The sequence below is a fragment of the Trichoderma aggressivum genome (assembly GCF_033847375.1).
Source record: "Trichoderma aggressivum f. europaeum strain CBS 100526 chromosome Unknown scaffold_005, whole genome shotgun sequence".
Lineage (NCBI taxonomy): Eukaryota > Fungi > Ascomycota > Sordariomycetes > Hypocreales > Hypocreaceae > Trichoderma > Trichoderma aggressivum.
The window spans coordinates 106,142-126,262 of record NW_026946371.1 but is presented as its reverse complement, the minus strand read 5'-3'; the positions used below and the strand labels follow the sequence as shown (position 1 = coordinate 126,262).

The 20,121-nt window shown below is 54.2% G+C and overlaps 6 protein-coding genes across 6 annotated transcripts; 3 read left to right on the top strand and 3 right to left on the bottom strand.

The window, feature by feature from the left end:
- Positions 1 to 867: 867 nt before the first annotated feature.
- Positions 868 to 5,240, top strand: Triagg1_1963 (uncharacterized protein; the record flags this gene model as incomplete). The annotated part of the gene is made up of 8 exons (XM_062896091.1): positions 868 to 877; positions 937 to 1,060; positions 1,115 to 1,327; positions 1,393 to 3,487; positions 3,561 to 3,643; positions 4,168 to 4,261; positions 4,379 to 4,468; positions 4,542 to 5,240. The coding sequence occupies 8 exons, from the start codon at positions 868 to 870 to the stop codon at positions 5,238 to 5,240; spliced, it is 3,408 nt and encodes a 1,135-aa protein (XP_062758819.1).
- Positions 5,241 to 5,511: 271 nt separating this feature from the next.
- On the bottom strand, positions 5,512 to 6,720 carry Triagg1_1962 (uncharacterized protein; the record flags this gene model as incomplete). Its single annotated transcript, XM_062896090.1, has 1 exon — positions 5,512 to 6,720. One exon carries the CDS (start codon positions 6,718 to 6,720, stop codon positions 5,512 to 5,514), a length of 1,209 nt encoding a protein of 402 aa, XP_062758818.1.
- A 1,192-nt stretch (positions 6,721 to 7,912) lies between these two features.
- On the top strand, positions 7,913 to 9,933 carry Triagg1_1961 (uncharacterized protein; the record flags this gene model as incomplete). Its single annotated transcript, XM_062896089.1, has 2 exons — positions 7,913 to 8,652; positions 8,733 to 9,933. 2 exons carry the CDS (start codon positions 7,913 to 7,915, stop codon positions 9,931 to 9,933), a joined length of 1,941 nt encoding a protein of 646 aa, XP_062758817.1.
- Positions 9,934 to 10,893: 960 nt separating this feature from the next.
- Positions 10,894 to 15,288, bottom strand: Triagg1_1960 (uncharacterized protein; the record flags this gene model as incomplete). Its single annotated transcript, XM_062896088.1, has 2 exons — positions 10,894 to 14,771; positions 14,997 to 15,288. The coding sequence occupies 2 exons, from the start codon at positions 15,286 to 15,288 to the stop codon at positions 10,894 to 10,896; spliced, it is 4,170 nt and encodes a 1,389-aa protein (XP_062758816.1).
- A 1,710-nt stretch (positions 15,289 to 16,998) lies between these two features.
- Triagg1_1959 (uncharacterized protein) lies at positions 16,999 to 18,657 on the top strand (the record flags this gene model as incomplete). The annotated part of the gene is made up of 1 exon (XM_062896086.1): positions 16,999 to 18,657. The coding sequence occupies one exon, from the start codon at positions 16,999 to 17,001 to the stop codon at positions 18,655 to 18,657; it is 1,659 nt and encodes a 552-aa protein (XP_062758815.1).
- A 436-nt stretch (positions 18,658 to 19,093) lies between these two features.
- Positions 19,094 to 19,925, bottom strand: Triagg1_1958 (uncharacterized protein; the record flags this gene model as incomplete). The annotated part of the gene is made up of 4 exons (XM_062896085.1): positions 19,094 to 19,178; positions 19,245 to 19,419; positions 19,631 to 19,788; positions 19,891 to 19,925. The coding sequence occupies 4 exons, from the start codon at positions 19,923 to 19,925 to the stop codon at positions 19,094 to 19,096; spliced, it is 453 nt and encodes a 150-aa protein (XP_062758814.1).
- Positions 19,926 to 20,121: the final 196 nt, after the last annotated feature.

Here is a 20,121-nt window from a genome sequence, read left to right as displayed (position 1 = left end):
TGATGTCAGCCGATTAGGCTGCTTTGATCATGAGACTCGAGGCGGCAGAGGGGATGGCGAGGACGGGTGCTGGCTTTGTCTCAGCTTCAATGTGGAAGACGACGAAATGACCACTGCTGTGTTGCCATGGGTGCTTGGCGTGCTGATACTTGGATTCCTTTGTTCAGCTTTTGGCCGGTCGCCACCAAAAGTAGCTATTTTTATAATTGAAGGAATGAAAATAGGAATAAAAATTCAAATACTTGAATACCTAGCTAGAATATTTCAGCCCTCCTATAAAGCATTCAGCTGCTAGAATTACCCGTACCTACTGTTGATGTTGTATCTTGCTTCATGTGGTCGTTTCGCACCCCATATGCCGGTATACCTCGATAAGTGAATAACTGGTACCGCACTCTCTCAGGTCATGTACCTCGAAATACGGGGTACCTCGCACCCAGAGCAGAGTCGCCTAGACCCAGGTCCTGGCGGCTCCAAGGTACCCAAGCCTCGCCGGGCCATTGCTTTTTCCGCTGGTGCCTTGGCCATGATGCAGCGTGGCCTGCCCCACGTAGCGCTGGATCCAGGTACTTGCAAGTGTAGTCCAGTTCAGTTATAGGGAGCGGTGCTTGGTGGCATTGCGATTGATTCCAACGTTCCGCCTACAAGCAAGCTCTCCAGCTCATCGTCGAGGCTCGCCGTCTTTTCTCCAGACGTCAGCGCTAACCGGCCCTTGGAGTTGTGAAGCCTCTCTCTCAAGTGTTTGTGTATGGGAGCCTGCGAATTGCTGCACTGCTGGCACCACCGCTCATCCACCGCCTGCGGATCCTTTGATAACACCTTGTGAGACGACCCAGTCCAGTCGCCGGGTCGTGCTCTGTCCTCAAGATGAGTTCCTGTATGCAGCTCTCCCCTGCTTGATCTATACGGACGATGGCTGACGTTTGGCGCCGATAGTAAAACAATTCATCCGCAACGTGCGTGCGGCCAAGACGATTGCAGACGAGCGAGCGGTCATCCAGAAAGAGAGCGCCGCCATCAGAGCCAGTTTCCGCGAGGAGGGCCACGACCATAGCATACGGTGGGTTTCTGACCGACATCGACGGTTTGCTTGCGCATCCAAACATTGAACAAGAGTGCTCATGGGCAACTGGAACAGGCGTAACAATGTCGCGAAACTACTCTACCTCTTCACCCTCGGCGAGCGAACTCACTTCGGCCAGGTCGAATGCCTGAAGCTGCTTGCGTCCCCGCGGTTTGCGGATAAGCGTCTCGGTCATCTTGCTACAAGCTTACTGCTCGACGAAAAACAAGAGGTCCTGACGCTGGTGACCAACTCGTTGAAGAAGTAAACCATCCCCTATATGCCCCCATGGCAGCAGCAGACGGGTTCTAACCATGCCATGTGTCTAGCGACTTGAGCCACTCGAACCAATATGTTGTCGGACTCGCCCTCTGCACTCTCGGAAACATTGCGTCCGATGAAATGTCGAGAGATCTGTTTCCCGAGATTGAGAACTTGATTTCAACCGCAAATCCATACATCAGGAGGAAGGCCGCCCTCTGCGCAATGCGGATATGTCGCAAGGTGCCAGACCTGCAAGAGCACTTCATCGAAAAGGCCACCGCGCTTCTCTCCGACAGAAATCACGGCGTTCTTCTTTGCGGCCTGACTCTGGTTACGAGTCTCTGCGAGGCTGACGAGGAAGAAGGAGGCGAGGAGGGCATGGTTGAGAAGTTCAGGGCATTTGTGCCTGTGCTTGTCAAGACGCTCAAGGGCCTTTCGACGTCAGGATATGCCCCGGAGCACGATGTCACGGGCATTACCGACCCCTTCCTGCAAGTCAAGCTTCTGCGGTTGCTGCGAGTGCTGGCCGTCGGCGATGCCCACACGAGCGAGCAGATCAACGACATCTTGGCGCAGGTCGCGACCAACACCGATTCGTCCAAGAACGTCGGAAACTCGATTCTTTACGAGGCCGTGCTTACTATTCTGGATATCGAGGCCGATTCGGGTTTGAGAGTCCTTGGTGTCAACATCTTGGGCAAGTTCCTTACCAACCGAGACAACAACGTCCGCTACGTCGCGCTCAACACCCTCATCAAGGTGGTTGCCATTGAGCCCAATGCCGTCCAGAGGCACCGGAACACCATCTTGGAGTGTCTGAGAGATCCCGATATCAGCATACGGAGGAGGGCTCTCGACCTGAGCTTCACCCTCATCAACGAATCCAACGTCCGGGTGCTCATCAGGGAGTTGCTGGCCTTTTTGGAAGTTGCAGACAACGAGTTCAAGCCAACCATGACTAGCCAGATTGGAATTGCCGCCGATAGATATGCCCCGAACAAGCGATGGCATTTTGACACCATGCTACGAGTCATGTCACTGGCGGGCAACTACGTCAAGGAGCAGATTCTCTCGTCATTTATTCGACTCATTGCCACTACCCAGGAGCTCCAGACGTACGCCGTGCAGAAGCTGTATACTAACCTTAAGAAAGATATTACCCAAGAAAGCTTGACCCAGGCTGGTGCCTGGTGCATAGGAGAGTATGGCGATGCGCTGCTCAAGGGTGGGCAGTATGAAGAGGAGGAGCTTGTCCAGGAGGTCAAGGAGGGCGATGTTATCGACCTGTTTTCCCTCATCCTCAACAGCAGCTATGGCACGCAGGTGACGACGGAATACATTGCCACTGCTCTCATGAAGCTCAGCACGCGATTCTCCGAGGCCGCTCAGGTAGAAAAGGTGCGGCGCATCCTGCAAACGCACCAGACCAGCTTGGATGTGGAGGTGCAGCAGCGAGCTGTGGAATACGGTAACCTGTTTGCATTTGACCAGGTTCGCCGAGGTGTGCTTGAGAAGATGCCGCCTCCACAGATCAAGGAGGAGTCGAGGGTGCTGGGCCGGGCTCCTTCAAAGAAGGCCAAGAATGCCAACAGAAAATCCAAAATCCTCAAGCCTACCGAGCAGGACCTTTTGGACATTATGGATTCGCCGGCCACCATTGCTGCGCCCCCAAACGGATCCCAAGCAACCAACTCGGATCTCCTTGCCGACATTCTCGGGGGCGGATCCCCGGCGCCGCCCACGTCTGGCTCCCCCGGGCCTCAGCAGTCCAACATTTCCTCCATCATGGACCTCTTTGGCCCGGGGCCGGCCGCCCAAGGTACCCCGTCACCAGCCCCTGCTTCGTCCGGCCTGGATATCCTGGCGGCATCCTCACCACCACCACAGCAACCGCAATCACCAGCAGCCCAGGGCCAAACATGGCTTCCGTGCTACAATGCCAATGACCTCAACGTGACCATGCAGATTCAGCGTAACGCGGCGGGACTCATCCAGGCCGTGGCTCGATTCCACAACACTGGGTCTGTTCCTCTATCTGGTGCCGGATTGCAAGCAGCTGTTCCAAAGACTCAGAAGCTGCAGCTGCTACCTATTGCATCCGAGGAGATTGGACCCGGAGCAGAGACCACTCAGGTGATGAGAGTATCTGGTTGCAAGGGGGTAAGTGCTTTTTCCACCCTTCCAAATGATATACCGCCATTGGACTTCTACGTACTAACAGATGTTACCACAGCCACTGCGATTGCGACTGCGTCTCGCATTCTCCCACCCTGCGGCAGGGCAGGTTGTGGACCAGGTGAATTGGTCGGAGCAATCGTAAACGGATGGATTCTTTTGCAGCGAGCGGCTACGCTACTAGGGGGGCTATTGAGGCTTAATATGGAATATAAACAAGGAGGGTATTGGTGAAGGGGGGTTGTAGATATCAAAAATCATAGGGAGTATAAATGTAGGGTGATTTTGAGGCTGAAATAGGGCATAATTACGTATGAGGCATCAATGAGAGTTGGCTTACGGATTACTTTATGCGTGTAATTGTAAGCCGAGGACTTTGATTTTATGAAATTTGTATACACAATACAACAATTACAATTAGACATTTCTGGATTAACTTTTATTACATTTGATGAAATGTCCGATTTGGCTTTGAGCTAGCGGCGTGAACTTATATGGCGTCAGCGGAAACCCTTCATCTGCCTCTTTCTTCGGAAATAGAGTCATGTAACTTGAAGTCTGCATCTAAAACATGAAGAAACAGAACTCTTGTATCTTGAAAACTTGATGCTGTGGCGAATAGGGTGTCGTGCACAATTAGTTTCGGGCGCGTTACGGTCTAACAGGACGACATTTGGTGGGACGGCGTTGATGAAGAGGATGGCGTCCAAGGGGAGGGAGGGACATCTTGAGAGGACGGCGGGGGAGCCGAGAGATGCGGTAAAGAGTCCCTCTGCTAGTTTTTCTTTTTATTATTTTCCTTTAGAGAGCGAATATAGTCGTGTGGAGATGTGATTGATGAGTAGATGCTCATTGCTGAGGTGTTTAATGTTTTAGGATCTTCATGAGGTGCGGCTGAGTCGGATTGACCAGGTCAATGAGAGGGTGAGACTGTTTCGCCTAGATCTTGTCGCTGGTCCCATCAAGGTAAGTCAATCTTTCATCCAAATTCTCTCATAGTGAATGATTTTTAACTAAATAGAATAAATGCATGTTATAGTTTCTGCCCGGCCAATGGCTCGACACGTACATCCCCGGCGTAGTCAAAGCAGGCGGCTTCACAATCACGTCCGCCCCCTCGGCCGCCCTCGCCAATGTTTCTCCTCATCTCGAGCTCGCGGTGCAAGAATCGCCGGACAACGAGCCCGCGGCGTGGCTGTGGCGTCCCGAGAGTGAGATTCTGGGGGAGGCGCTGCGTGTTCGCGTGGGTGGTAAGTTTGTCTTTCCGCCGGCCGAGGGGGTGCCGAAAAAGGTGGTTTTCGTTGCTGGCGGCGTGGGCGTGAATCCTCTTGTGAGTATGTTGAGTTGTATTGCTGAGGGGAGCGGGAGGGGCCCCGTTGATGTGAGGTTTATTTACGCGAGTAAGCTTCCCCCGAGGAGCGGCAAGCTTTCGGATATTGTCTTCCTTGACAGGATCACGGCTTTGTTCGGGGAGGATAAAGTAAAGGGCGAGGTGAAGCTGTATGTGACGGCGGCGGGAAATGCTGTGTCTCAGGGGACGACGTCTATCAACGGGGCTCAGGTGGAGGTACAGCCTCGACGGCTTACCATGGCGGATGTGGAGGCGGCGATTGGGGATCGTGAGGATCAAGGGACGGTGGTGTATGTTTGTGGACCGCCGACGATGACGGACGAGCTTGTTGAGAAGCTTGCGGCCGTCGTGGATCCCCAGCGAGTTTTGACGGAGAGATGGTGGTGAGGTCATTTACAACTAGACAGACGCTTTATCATATGTAGAGTTGGAATTTGTCATGGTGTGATTTTATACTATATCCATTTATGTGCGCGCGACCCCAACGCCCATGGTATCATCAAACTGGCCGTCCCGATAACTTTGATTTCCGCTGGTTGTTAAATCCTTTCCTCCCTCACATGAGCACCGCAGCTGTCACGGTTCATTTCATCTCACGAACCAAACTAATGCCAATCTTTTCATCCCTTTTATTATATCCCCTTTTGCTCCTCCCCCCTCATGAGAACAAGTCTTCCGCCTTTTGTCTCTTCTTTGTTCGGTTTATATCCAACAGCTCCTTGCCCGCATTGCCCGATCCAAATTTGCCGGGAAACAGCTCGCGGGCATTGGCGGCTCCTTTGATGGAGAAGCCGCCGTCCTTGCCCTGGGCGCGCTGATTGGCGACGCCGCGAATGTTGAGGCCGTCGCCGGCTGGTTCGTCTGGCCTGACGACGATCTTGGGCATGTCCTCCTCCTTCAGCCGGGCTGAGCCAATGGCCTTTTCGAGCTGGTCCAGCTGCCCGCCCCTGTTAGACGGCTTGGTAGGGAAGAGCTCTTTCGACCTGGCGTCGCTTGCGAGGCGGCCCCTGATGGACCGAGCCTGCGTCCTGTTACCTGCCGAACTGGCGAGGCCGTCCATCGCTGCGTCTCCATCGTCGTCGCGGCGCGGAGACGCAGACCTGTCTCTTCTGGTGCTTGATCGCCCCACTGCGCGATCTGCAAACAGCTCCTTGCCGCGATTGTTTCCTCGAGCGTCGGGTCTATCGTCCCGAGAAGACTGCGGCGCATCGTCGTACATGCTCGCCTCGAACGTCTCAACCTCGTCATCCGAATAACGTCTTCGACGACCTCCGTTTCCTCGGTTATCGCGGTCACGGTACCGAGAGCGGTTTTCCTGATATCGCCTCCGCCTTTCTTCAGGGTCGTGTTCGGGATGGAGGAGGTAGTATCGGCTGCGCAGGGCGGCGCCGGCCTGCTTCTTGTCTGCCAGCATCGCGAAGCGAATTTGTAGAGAAGTCTCGGGCTTTCCCTCGAATGGTTTTGCGGGAATCGTCTCGCCAATGCTCAAAGCGGTCGCATCTGAGATGTCAATAGCACTCAGGGCAACAATGGCATCGCGGGCGGCGGGTTCGGAGCTGAAGACGAGATTCGCTGTGCTGTCGTCAATCCATTCCACCTTGTCCACGATTCCGTAATGAGCCTTGACGTATGTTTTTATGTCGTCTGTGTGTAGGTTATCCAGGCCTCTGATGTGAATCTTTGTAGGGACAATGGTGTTTGACGCGTCGTCCTCTTTGGCTTCTCCGTCGTCGGCTACTTCGCCTGGCTCTTCTGGCTCGTCCGGGACCAGGATGTCGTCACCTTGCGGGATGTGCTCGTGAACATCGGTGCCGTCCTGAAAGGCCTCGCCAATGGCGGCATCGTCCATATCAATGTCCAAATCCATGACTCTGGGTGTGATTTTTTTGGCAATGGTCGAGACACGGGGCAAAGGCAGGTGGCGGATATTATAAGACGGGACGAGATAAAACTCGGCGCTGAATAGACGGGCAAGCAATGATGCAATTGGGGGAGATGCAGGCGGAGGGAAGGAGAAGGAAGATGGCGTAATCTCTTCTCCCTCTGTCTTTTTTCCTTTTGAATGTCCAAGAATGATGTGCAATATCAAGTCAGCAGCAGAGAAGAGACCGGGGTTGGAAGGATACGATGGAGAGGCTCGCTGGGTGGCAGAAAGGCGGCTGTGAGACGCGAGAGGCGGATAAGAGGCGCGGCTGGTTAGGCGGTGAGGCGCCTGTGCTCAAGCGCCGAAGTGTTAAAAGGGAGTTGACAGAAGTACCCTCCAAGCGCGGGGGTACCTACAGTTCAGTGCATGTGCTACAGGAGGTACTTTACCCCGGCTCAGGTGCAGCAGAGGATACCTACAGGTAAGCATGAACTGTTTTGCAGCTGATTTTTCAACACTTCAATTGCTACCAAGGTGGTAACTCAGCGCAGCTGGATGCAAACTTCAGCAGCAATTAAATCATGTACAGACCTTGTGTAAGTAAATAATACCCGTACCTCAGGCGGGATATAGAAACATCAATCTTATAAGGTACCTTAGGTACCTTAGTAGTGCACCTTAGTACTAAGGTACCTAGTAGGTACTAATCTGTAGAAGCATTGCCAGCCTCTACCTAAGGTACCTTACTTCAGCGCCGCCCTAATGGTACCTCCAGTGTTGCCTCGCAGGTGCCTCAGCGCCGCCTCAGCGTGGCTTCAGCGCATGGGTCCGCTGGAGAGACGCCGCTGGGCTGAGAGCCTGCGCAGTCAAGCCACCTGTGGCGGCACGAGCCCCGCGAACCCGAAAAACCCACCATCAAATGGCAATTCATCACGAAGCTCTGGCTCGACTCCAGCTTGGCCTCTTTTTGCGACTCGCACGATTGCACCTTTTTGCGGTGCTCGCTCATACAAACAGAGTGCCGTCTGTTGCTCGTCGCTTTTCTCTTCCCTGAAACATCATCTTTGTCTCCCTCTCCCTCTCCCTCTCCCTCTCCATCTCCCTCAGAGCTGCCGCATTGCTCAACACACCACGCTTCCACAAGATCCTCCCCCCACCAACAATGTGTCGTCTCTCATAACCTGCCGATCATCCAATGTCTCAAGATCCTCGCAACGCCCTCAGCGCCCTCCTCAGGGCCGCTGATATCCAAGACCACGAACAGATTCTCAACGCCGCCAACGCCGCCATCAAGGCCGACAAGAGCGACTATGCCGCCCAGCACACCAAAGTCGTCGCTCTCCTAAAGCTCGATCGCTTCGACGATGCCCTCCGTGTCATCAGCGGCGGCGGGATCAAGCTCCAGGCCACGTGCATCCTCGAGCAGGCATATGCGCTTTACAAGACCAGCAAGCTGGAGGAGGCGTCTAAGCTGATGGAGACGGCTGGCCTGGAGAAACGCAGCCTTCGTCATGTCGCCGCTCAGGTCGCCTACCGGGCCGAGAAGTCTCACGAGGCCGAAGCCATCTATCGCAACTTGCTGGACACAGACGCTGCCGGCGAGGAGAGCGACCTCAGAATCAACATCACCGCTGCCGTTGCCCAGTCTCAATGGCAGGGCCTTTCGTCCTCTAGCCCCGAGTCCGCCCCCGACTCTTTAGATACCTTTGAGCTGCGCTACAACATGGCTTGCCGCGAGCTTGCACGAGGAAACACGAGTCTTGCTGCTACCCTGTTGCAGCGCGCTGGTATCCTATGTGACAACTCGGACGAACTCACCGATGAAGAGAAGAAGACGGAGCTGCGATCCATCCGTGCTCAGCAGGCATATCTGTTTGCCAAAATCGGGAAGCTCAGCTCAGCTTTGGAAGTGTATGAAATGCTGGGCCCTGCGACGTGAGTATAAGGCACCCCTCCCGCCGTCCTCTTCCACAATGATTTCCATTTCACACATTCTAACGCTTCTACTCCCACAGTGCCAATGATGGCCGTGATTTTGCCGTCATTACGCAAAACAACCACTTTGCCTTGGAGGAAACTGGCAACCCGTTCGTACGCCAGCGCAAGGCGGAGTCTTTAATGGCATCAGCAGCCCAGAGCGATCTCTTCAGCTACCAAGCCAACATTCTCAAACGCAACAACCTCGTCATTGATCTCGGGGCCTACAAGACCAACGGTGTCGCAGACAGGACAGAAAAGATCCTGAGACAGACAACGCTTCCTTCGACAAACTCGCAAATCAACGCAGCGGCCATCATCAACGCAGCTGCCCACACGCAAGGACTGGACAGCAAGGAGGCGCTCCGCAAACTACAGGCAGTGGTGGCCAAGCGTCCCAACGACGTTGGCCTCACCTTGACCATTGTCCAGCTGCAGCTTCAGCAGCAACAAGCCGGCGCCGCCTTGACGACTCTCACGACTTTCCTCTCCCGCCTAGAGTCTTCCGGGGAGGTGAACGACACAGACGTCCGCTTCAGCCCCGGTCTGGTTGCTCTTGCAGTCTCCTTATTCCGATCACAGAAGCGAGATGCTTCGGCCAAGGCTGAGATTGTCAAGGCTGCCCAGTACTGGCAGAACCGCCCATCCCAGTCGGTTGGGTCGCTTCTTCTCGAGGCCGGGATCGAGCTCATGCGATCATCCAAGTCAGACGACCTGCTGCTGGCGGGTTCATCGTTTGACAAGCTATTCTGGGAACAGCAGGGCTCTGATGTGGCATCCGCCGGACTAGTCGCCGCCTATGCAGCGTCAGACGCGTCCAAAGTCAGAGAGCATGCCGACCGGCTGCCGCCCGTCCACGACTTGATCAGCGGCATCGACGTGGACGAGCTCTTCGCGGCTGGCGTGGCCGCCACCCCCGGCAGCGCCGTCTCCAAGAAGCGCCCAGCGGCGACGGAAGAAGGCAACGCCGAAAGGGCAACCAAGCGGCGGCGGAGAAAGCTGCCCAAGAACCTCGTCGAGGGCAAGGCGCCCGATCCGGAGAGGTGGCTGCCCCTGCGCGACAGGTCGTCGTACCGCCCCAAGGGCAAGAAGGGCAAGAAGAGAGCCGGCGAGGCTACTCAGGGAGGCATGGTCAAGGAGGAGGAGACGCTGGGGCTCGTGGGCGGCGGCGGAGTCAAGGTGGAAAAGGCCGCGGCGCCCTCGTCCAACAATAAGAAGAAGAAGAAGGGCAAGAAATAGGCTCTCGATAATATGCAGATGTGATGTGGTAAACATTGTATACATATGTATGACTCGGAGAGATGGGGGGAGAGGGAGGGAAAGCTGGAGCCGGAGTTGGAACGGGCTGATACCGAGATACATGCTATTTTCTGGGCTGTTTTGGAAAAAAAAAAGGGTAAAAAGAAAAGAATATCATAGCAATCTACCATCATCTTCTCACAGTATCACCAAATCTTGCCGTCGCCACAGTAAGGAATGGCATCCATCGCTTCATGACATGGGGTAAACCAAATTATAATTGTATTTGAAATCATGTAGCTTTGTTTCCTGCTAGCTATAGAATCCTCCCACAAATATTACACCCCACTATAAGAAGAAGAAGAAAAGAAGAATCGAAGCTGATGAGTTTGTGGCAAATAGGTTTGTCTATGCATGTGATTTCGTATGGTATATATATAAATATAGTATAAATGGTATATGTTATCTCCACGTGGCCTCGTTCGGGATATATAGCCATACCGCTGTCAAATAATTAAAAGAGAGAGAGAGTGAGTGTAAGGGAGAGAGACAAAGACGTAATAAGAAAGTTGGGCATTCGGGGCTCAAAAATCAGGCTTATTGGCTTTCAACAAAAAAGAAGAAGAAATGAGTGTGACAAGTTAGTACGCGTAATATAGAATGTTGTTGTTGTTGTTCCCCCCCTTATCAACGGGGGGAATGGAAATTGAGACAAGAATGATGAATGATGAAAACACACACAAAGTAAAAAAAAGGGAAAAGAAACAGGAAAAAAAGAGACGCTGGTGATTGGTTACCAGAGCCAGCCCATCATGGTCAAAATGTAAAAACCTCCTTTTTTTTGTTCGCCCTTCACACAACCCGTTTCCTGCAATACTCGCTAAATAGACATACATATTTCGCACCCTCTAAAACAAAGAATTTCTGGACCATCATTTTCTTTCTATCACTTCCAAGTTTTCATGCGTTGACCGCCTGAAGCGGAGGGTTGGGCAGCGATTCGGAGTCGTGTGTTGAGGACTCCTCTGTCTCCTCGGCTTTTTCGTTGGCTGATTCCTGGCCCGGTGCCGGGGTTTCCGGCCTGTCCTCTACTCCCTCATTCTCTTCCAATTCCAATGTGGTATCTTCATCCTCATCTATAACCGAGTCGGCCCTGGGCGCTGCTGAGCCTGCATCGTCTTCCTCTCTTTCCATGGGGGGCAGAGGCGATCTTCGACCGTCAGAGAAGCTCACTGCCGCCTCGCTTTCCGCATCTGAAGGAATAGCCAGCCTTCCGGCTGCGGACACGCTTCGCGCTGCCGAATATTTCCGGTGAAGCTCGCGAAAACTTCTTGCCGTGGCCGTGCTGGCGCTGGCGGCGGATCCCCTTCGGTCACGAGACACGCTCTGCTCCAATGGAGTTTCGGGCACGGAGTAAAAGTCGTCATCTTGTTCTTCGCTAAGGATGGGAGAAGCCGGAATGTCGGTTGACTGCCGGTAGCTCTGCTGCTGCTGCTTCCGAGCTAGAATCTGCTCCTCGTTGTTTAGGACTTGCAGCTCTGTTCCCAGTTGGATGACAGAAGCCTTCTTTCCGTGGACAACAAAACTTCCCGTTCCTCGTGCCAGCATACTGTCGCGGGCATTGTCCTCTGACGATGCGGCCGGACCCGCCTCCCTGCCCCTTCTGCTGCGATGGTGGGAGAGATGGCCAGCACTCTCCCGAAGGGTACGTTGGAGACTGCGTCGAATCTTGCTTCTCTCGAATTGGTTGGTTGACTCACCAGCATCTCCAGCCGTGGAGGTGATGGATTTGTCTGACGGATCCCTGCCTATTCTTCCTTCCAACAGGCCAGCCTGTTTCAGCAATTGTCTCTCCTCAGCATCCACTTCGTCATGTGTGTGATTCGACTTGACAGAAGTTGCATCACCCTCTTCGTGTGGCTCGAGCGGCTGCTGCTTGCTTTGCGTCGGTTGCACAGGGGAGGGGGCGATGCTTGAAACCGAGCCATGCCTGATACTTCCAATGTCCACCTTGGGTGTTTCTTGCAGTTCAAGCTGCGACAGCACTTCGCTCGTTGGTCGCGTCGCCGGTGGAGATGTTGGTCTCGCCGGATCTTGCAACTCCAAGTTAAACTCATTCTTGTCCGAGAAGAACTCAGGGTGTGCTTCTACCAGAGGTGACTGGGGAAGCTTCTCAGACATTGCCTTGGACTGAGACTCGGGGCGCTTGGCTGCAACCGTTGATGGATGCGGTGCTGAAGAGACACGACGCTCTTCGATCGAGGGCCGGATGTCAGTCGAAATCTTGCCCTCAACCATTTCTCCCTCCTCCTCTAGGTCCAGAGCCAGGATATCACGATGGCACTTCTCCTTCCAAATCTCCATTCGCGCCCACCTAAGTTGCGCAGACATGCGAGCCGCGGCCAAGAGAAGTTGCTCTCTCGTCCTCGGCTGAACAGGTGCAAGTATCTGAAGGTGGCGGGCATTTCTCAGCTGTTCTTCCAGGGCCTTTTTGGAGTCTTCTATCTTGCGATCCGCCTCGGCAATCTTTTCCTGCATAAACTCGCGTCTCGCCAGTTGGATATCCTCAGCCATCTTGTGGTCGATGCGGCTCCTTGCAATCGATACAAGGCCAGTCGGTGTCTCGACAAGTTGCGTGGCGTCAGAGCTGTCAAGCCTCCTGAAAGCTCGACGGCTGTGGCCGTCGTAGGTGCCTCCAGCAACGCCGCGCATCTTGACGCCGGATGTTCTAAAGGCAGCGGCGTAGTTGAGTTTTGCCAACCAGTCGTTGAGCTCGTCCTCATCATCGGCCAAGAGAACCTCGTCCAAGCCTCCCTGCCTGACGTAGATGAAAGCGTTCTTGTGCTTTTTATAAGATTCATCCAGCAGAGCTACGGCACCCTTAGTAGACATGAGAGCATCTGGCTTAAATTCCTCCAAGGGGGGCTTAAAAGTGATGGGTATCCCATCGTGGCCGGCTTTGATATGGCTTTCGTACTGATGCATGAGATTTTTGACCCAGCCAGTGTTGCGGAAGAAGTAGAGCTGGGCGCCCGTTAGGATGGCTCCCCATTCCTGCCACGGAGACCGTGTCTTCCTCTTCTTGGCTTCTTTCCGCCACAGGAGGCCGACTTTTGTGATTTTGATGTCGACAATGCCGGGTGCGTCATCTGGGTTGTTCAGGGGTTTATCAGACATGAAGGCGTCTGGTCGAGACCTTGCAGAGACAATCTGCAAGACGCCGGTTCTGAAGAAAGTCTTTTGCAGGTCCTTCAGATTGAGGGTTTGCCCCGTGCCTAGATAGTGATACTGGTCCTCCAGGGGAATCGTTGACTTGAGGTTCGGTCGCAGGACGTCCAGGTTCCCGTCAATGATGAGAGTGTAAGGATCGAGCGGTTCTTTCGCAGCTCGCTTGGCGGGGTCGCCAGGAGGGGGAGGGAGGATCTTCCGCTTCGACTTGATGCTGCCGTGGCGCTCGCTGTTAAGGTCAAGGTCATCTTCGACGTGGATGAAGGGGGTATAGCAAATGTTGTCATAGAAACATTCGAGAATCTCATCAAAGATGCCCTCTCCGCGGGTATTCTTTAGGTAATCAGTCTTTTGCATCTTGTGCTTGTTGTTCTTGTTGAAAACGTCCGTGTGGAGGATGAGGAGAGAGAAGGCGATAAAGTATGCCTGGTCGGGCGAGGAGTAAATGCCGGGGTTGCACTCGTGGTAGCGGTTAGCAAATGCCTGAAGACACCTGTCTATCTGCTGCGTTTCCTTTGGAAGCTCAGCCTCCATGAGGAGCTTGCGGATGGCCATGTCCATAGGATCTCCAAAAAAACTAAAGGTCCTCATGAAGCTTCTTAGAGCGGCCGTTGAGAAGGCATCAGTCCCCTTGGATAGCGCGGCGGCCACGACACCCCGGCTGACCACGCCTTCTATGCGAGCAATGTACTTGGCAGGAGATTCATCCTCAAAGCGCTCCGGAAGAACTATGGAATCCCTCGGCAGCTGGAGCGAATTGCTCTTGGAGGCGACGGATCCCGGCGTGGCGGGTGTGAAGGAGCCCTGCCGACTCAGGTCGGAGTTCTGACGGAGACGGGTCAGGCCAAGGAGATCGCCGAAGCTCTTGCGGCCGATGGAGGTGGATGTCCGCGAATTTGTGGGCGGGCCGAGATGTTCATCGTTGGAGTCTCTACCTATGGAACTTAACGTGGACGATCTCCCACGCAGCAAGGTAGACCTATTTGGAGAGGAGTGGTCGGAGCGAGCGCCGCCGTTTGCGTTGAAGAGGGCAATAGTCGGGTTAGGGTGAGGGCCATGTTCATTCTCGACTGGGTGAAGGCTGGCACTCTGGGCTGAAGCTGGACGCGGTGTCGCCTCGACTCCCAGGGATGTGGTGGAGGATCCGTCTGCCGGAGTGCCCTTTTGCTGAAGGTGTGCAAAGGGAAATAGCGGCTCCGGCGGCCGCTTGTTTCTGCGCAGCTTGAAGAAGGATGTAGATGATGCGGACTTTTTGGGAGTAGAACTGAGGCTAGCGTGAGACACTCGATCGGTGGAGCTAACATCTGATCTTGAGGACTCGGATGGTCGAGGTGCTATGTTGAGTCCGGTGCCGGTGGAATCGACGGTCGTCTGGGTCGAGGGCCGCGGCGATTGAGGCTCGGGATCATCTGTGACGCTCAGCGAAGGTCGTCCTTGTTCGCCCATGGACTTTCTAGGCATGGGTTCGTGGCGATGACTAGAGAGAGGATCGTTACGAGGGATATCGGTGGACCTTCGCAGCATTGAAGCCAGTGCTAGGCGGGAGGATGATTTCTTCAGGCTGTTCGCTTCCATGGGCATGGTGGGAGCGGTGGTGATGATGGCAGGAGCTAGAGGAGCAAGAAAGGGAAGAGTCAGTCGCCTTGATGTCTCGAATGACCATGGCAGGGAGAGCGTGGGGTTTCAATCTCGGATCTGGGATCTAGAAATAGATAGATATGGAGATGTATCTACAGATCGAAAACTTTGATCTGAATTTGAAATTGAGGGGGGGAGGTAGAGGGGGAGATGGATGGAGGGGACGGGATAGGACAGGACGGGGGGGGTTGGTTTACGTCGAGGGACAGGAGGAGGCTTCTCGGCCGCCTGCTTGACACGGAGAGACAGCTGCGAGTCGGAGGCATTTCGAAAGCGGAGGACGGAGAAGCGGCGGTGCTTGTTGGACTGCTGCTGGACGGGCGGCGTGGACGGGCGGTCGAGCGACGAGCCAGACTCTCGAGTCTGCGGTCGTTCGAGAGGCATGGCGGGCTCGTCTTCGGGCTGGGGCGGCGGCGGCAGTTCGGGGACGTCGTCAGAGGCCGGCGCAAAGGCAGTGGTGAGGCGGCGCATGTCGGTCTCACTGGCCATGTTGCCGCGGCGGCGTAGAAAAGGCATGATGGCCGATGGTCATGGTCTGCCGCCGCTGGGGGCTCCCGGTGCGGCCGTACGAGTGTGATGAACAAAGGTCCGTCCAAAGGCTCCAAGGTTCAAGGTTCAAGGTTGTTGTTTGGGATGGGCTACTAGTAGGTAGCTAGCTGGATGCGCCAGGCGCGTCGAGAAGGGGCATTGAGCGAGGGAGCGGCAGAGGGTCGAGACGAAGTTCTGCACAGACGAGAACGCACAGGCGGGAGATGAGATGACAAGAGAGGCGAGAAAAAGGGCCCAGGGGAGGGGGGTTTGGCAAATCAGCACAATATCGACGCCATTCTGGAGGTGCCAGAACTACTACCTAATGTACGGTAGGTAGAGATTACAGATTACATGTACATGCATGGGGGTTGGCTTCAGGTCAGGTTGGCATTGCATTTGGTGAAGGGGCTCTGGAGACTGGAGACTGGGGGACTGGAGCTAAAAGTGTACGCGCGTGTACTCGGTACCGCCTTCGTCAATTGGCCCCAAAACGAGCGAGCGCTGCTACCTGACGATACAAGCGTGAGGCTGATGCGCCTGTGGATCCGCACGTCCAGAACACTCGCAGAATGTGCTTACAGGGCCGTTGCGCTGCTAAAATAGAAACAGACGTGCTGATGTGCTCTCCATTCTGCAGTGGTCTGGCCTGGTGTCAATCATGTCCGAGTGCCACGATTGCTTGCTGACAGGTTCTGTGTGGCGGGCATGACAGCGGACAGACGGAACTAGAAGGACATAAAGTTTTGCGCAGCCCGCTCGGAGGAAAATCCTCGTGCTCCATTGCCCATCATCCACGTTTTGCTACCTACTAACGTACTGTATACCTTATGAAGTATACAAGTAGTACATGATCCCGCCTCGAGGGATTGATTGATTTCCATGATCCATTCAAATTATTACGAGGCCTCGCTGCTCCAATCCATGTCTGGTCTTTTCATGCAAGCGCCCCCCCGGAACCAGCGGGCTTGTCTGTGCAAAAGCCTCTGCGTACATGTACGGGAGTACAGAGTACCTGCTATGTACTCGTACCTAATAGAATCCGTACCTGTACGAGTAAGGCATAATAAGGTACCTACCTACCTGTAGTAACTTCAAATAGCTACAGCCCAGGGCTCTGCTGCTCTGTACCTTCTTCCAAGCAAGCATTGACGCTCCGGCACAGCCCCGCCATCAAGTACCCAGTACCTACGGGGCAGCGCTGCTCCCGGTAGCTGCGCACCACTGCTCGCAGCACGTCTACAACGGGATCCGGTCCCCGCTACTCCGTATATTCTCCGGGGCCTCCATGTCCAGTTGGCCTTAGCGGTAGCCGCCCGCTGTTGATGCGACCGGCTTTGCTCGTACAGCGCCAGGTTGCCAATGTCAGTGCCTGGAGCATAGCCTTCCGTGGCCCCATCAAGCTTAATGTTCTGTCACCACCAACTGGAACGTTTAATGATGGACTGCACTGCATGTTCCATTTGATGTCCACTTTGACTTTTCAACCGCTTCCATCTGCCATTAGCCTCAGGTACCTCGACAAGAGTTCGCCTCATCCTCATCGTCATCCACCAACCAGCGCCATGCACAGTGATAAATAATTCAATTTGGTATTGTTATTGTTATTATTTTGTTTGATCGCCATCATTTCATTGACCCCACCGAGCCGAGTCGCTCACCAAAGCCGAGATGAAGCCAACGGTCGCGGCCGTCGTGGCCTCGTTGGCCCTCCTCGGCCCAGCCCACGGCGCTGGCATTGGGTCTTCGGGAATCCCCTCGCATTCGCCCTCGCACTCTCAGAGCCAGAGCCAGAGCCAGAGCCAGAGCCACCGCAACGACCTGTTTCCCTTCCTCACCAAGCTTCGCGATGGCGCCATTGAGCTCTTCTTTGGCCGCCATCCCTCCAAGGCCGCCCCCGCTGCGCCCAGATACTCTCACTCGCGATACGCCAACGAGCTGGTCTTGCGATTTAACGTCACCACTACCGCCGACGAGGCCGCCCTCGCCGAAGCTGCCGCCCAGCTTTTCCTTGATGTCTGGGCTTTTACAACCGAGTTTGTCGATATCCGGCTGCATGCCAAGGAAGTGCAGCCGCTGCTCAGTCTTCTACCTCCAGCCCTACGGGCATCACAATCAACCCTGATACCGGATCTGGCCGCCGCAGTGTACCAGCAGATGCCATCAGCCAAGAGCAGCACCTTGGCTCCAGAGGGGATTAGTTGGGCGCTGTCGGAGCCGCTGAGATCTGTTGATAACCTCTTCTTCCAAGACTACCAGCCGTTGCCCGTCATCGTCCGCTGGATGCGTCTGCTGGAAGCAATGTTCCCATCCTATGTCAAATTCATCTCCATCGGAAAATCGTTTGAAGGGCGAGACATTCCTGCCCTCCGCGTCGGCGTGCCGGAGCTTGCCGACCCCAGCAAGCCGCGAAAGATGATTGTCGTTACCGGCGGTCTCCACGCTCGAGAGTGGATTTCGACAAGCACCGTCAACTACGTGGCTTGGTCATTCATCACATCGTTTGGAAAGGAGCCGATGATTACCAAGTTCCTGAGCCACTTTGACGTCGTTTTCATCCCAGTGGTCAACCCCGACGGGGTCGAATACAGCTGGGAGGTCGACCGCCTGTGGCGCAAGAACCGACAGCAAACAAATCTGCGCTTCTGTCGCGGCATGGACCTGGATCATGCCTTTGGTTTCGGTTGGAACCATGCAGAGACCCAAAGCGACCCGTGCTCGGAGAGCTATGGCGGAGATAAACCTTTCCAGGCCACTGAGGCCGATGTGCTTGCCCAGTGGGCCAAAAACGAGACGCAGCACAATGTCAAGTTTGTCGGGCTGCTGGACCTCCACTCGTATTCGCAGCAGGTTCTCTTCCCCTACTCCTACACATGCTCCACCGAGCCTCCCAATCTCGAAAACTTGGAGGAGCTGGCCATGGGAATTGCCAAGGCGATTCGCTTGTCCAACGGAGAGTCGTACTCGGTCACCTCTGCCTGCGAGGGTGCCGTCGCTTCCACGGACTCTGGCGACCGCCACCCAGTCTGGCCTCGCATCGAATCAGGCGGCGGGTCCGCCATCGATTGGTTCTACCACGAGCTGGGCGCGCACTATAGCTACCAGATCAAGCTTCGAGACACGGGGAGCTACGGCTTCCTCCTCCCCAAGGAGTACATTGTTCCGACGGGAGAGGAAGTGTTTGACGCGATGAAGTACTTTGGAGACTATCTCCTAGGGAACAACGGCATCGAGAAGACGATTGGGAACATGGAGGAGATTGTGAATCTGGAATTCGACGAATCCCAGGAAACATTTGCAGAGCTGCGGCGCCGCAGACTGCGAAGATAGTGTCTTGAGGGGAGTGAACAAGCTGAGGCGTCTTGTTAGGGTTTTTATATTCTTCTTCTTTTTCGCTTCTGTCGCCATCTTCGGCTTTTCTTTGCTCAAATTTGATATCCTGTATAATAGTTAATTGGCACATGACGGGGGATACCGTCCCGCTCACAGAAGATGGGATGTGGGCACATTTACTTTGACACAAACACGCAAAAGAAGCATACGAGTGCTCCAATAGTCTACGAGAAACCCGGTCATCGTGAATCGAGGCAAAGCAGTTGTAGGGTTAGGCGAGCCACGAGAAGCTCCAGTATCACGAGCGCTGGGAGAAGGTGGGCGAGAGAAAAGCGTTTGTTACTTCAGCGTGGTTAGGAGATGGGAAAAGAAACAACTATAAATTTAACAAAGTATTGCTATCTATACATGTACATATCGAACAGGAGTGATTTCAATTGCCCAAGATGAAGACGACGGAGGTGTAAGCGGCCATGAGCTTTAGAGACAAATCTGCCGCTCCCGCGAAATAAGAACCGCTTTGACAATGTCAGTTAAAGGAAGACGGAATTTTCTTTTCATCTTCAGCTTTGAGTTGAACTTACAAAGCTCTGCCCTTGGGTCCGGCGTTGCTGGTGTAGCCGTAGAGGTAGAGGGTGCGGCCGAAAGACCAGCTCGCGCCGAGGATGGCGGCGGCGAGGGGGAATTGAAGGCCGGCGATGAAGAGGGCGCCGAGGGCTGAGGGCTGGTTCTCGATGAAGTTGGCGTGGGCACGTTGAGCTTGGAGGAGGAGGAGGAGTTAGTTTTTTCAATGGGGATTTTTGAAGCAATTTTAATGATGGTTGAACTGAGTTGAGACCCAATTGAGTGATATATAGGTTAGGACGAGGGGGAAGAGTGAGGAAATATGATGAGGAGCGAACAAGGCTAGAAATCTGCTGATTTCTTTTCTTTGAATGTAAGCGTAAATGGAAATGGAAATGTAACATACCGCAGTTGAACTTGTATGCAGCAGGATCCTTTTCAGCCTGCTCGTGGGAGGCGTAGCAGTTGGGGTAGGTGATTTTGCTCTCCTTGCGGAACTTGCCTGTGCGGGCCATGTGCAGGGCGTTGACGAAGAAGGTGGACGTGGCGGCGGCCAGGACGAAGCTGCAGTGTGTATACATCAGATATTTGTGTGTTTTTTCTCGAGGTGAGGATGATGATGATTTTTTGTTTGGTGTTTCATTGGCGTGTGAGACGAAAACTTACCCGTATGCGTCGGGGAGGGTCAGAGTAATGGCCATTTTGGACAGATTTACACAACAGCAATTGTATTCTTAAAAGAAAGTGAAATTATCGGTGAATAGTATTGGATCGTATAGTCGAGGTTGAACAACATTCGAGAGAATCGCAGTGGGCACCGTTGTCAATTTAAGCGTCTGATTGTCCGCCTCCCCCCTGAACAACTCATACGGAGCATCAACATACTGGACTATTTCC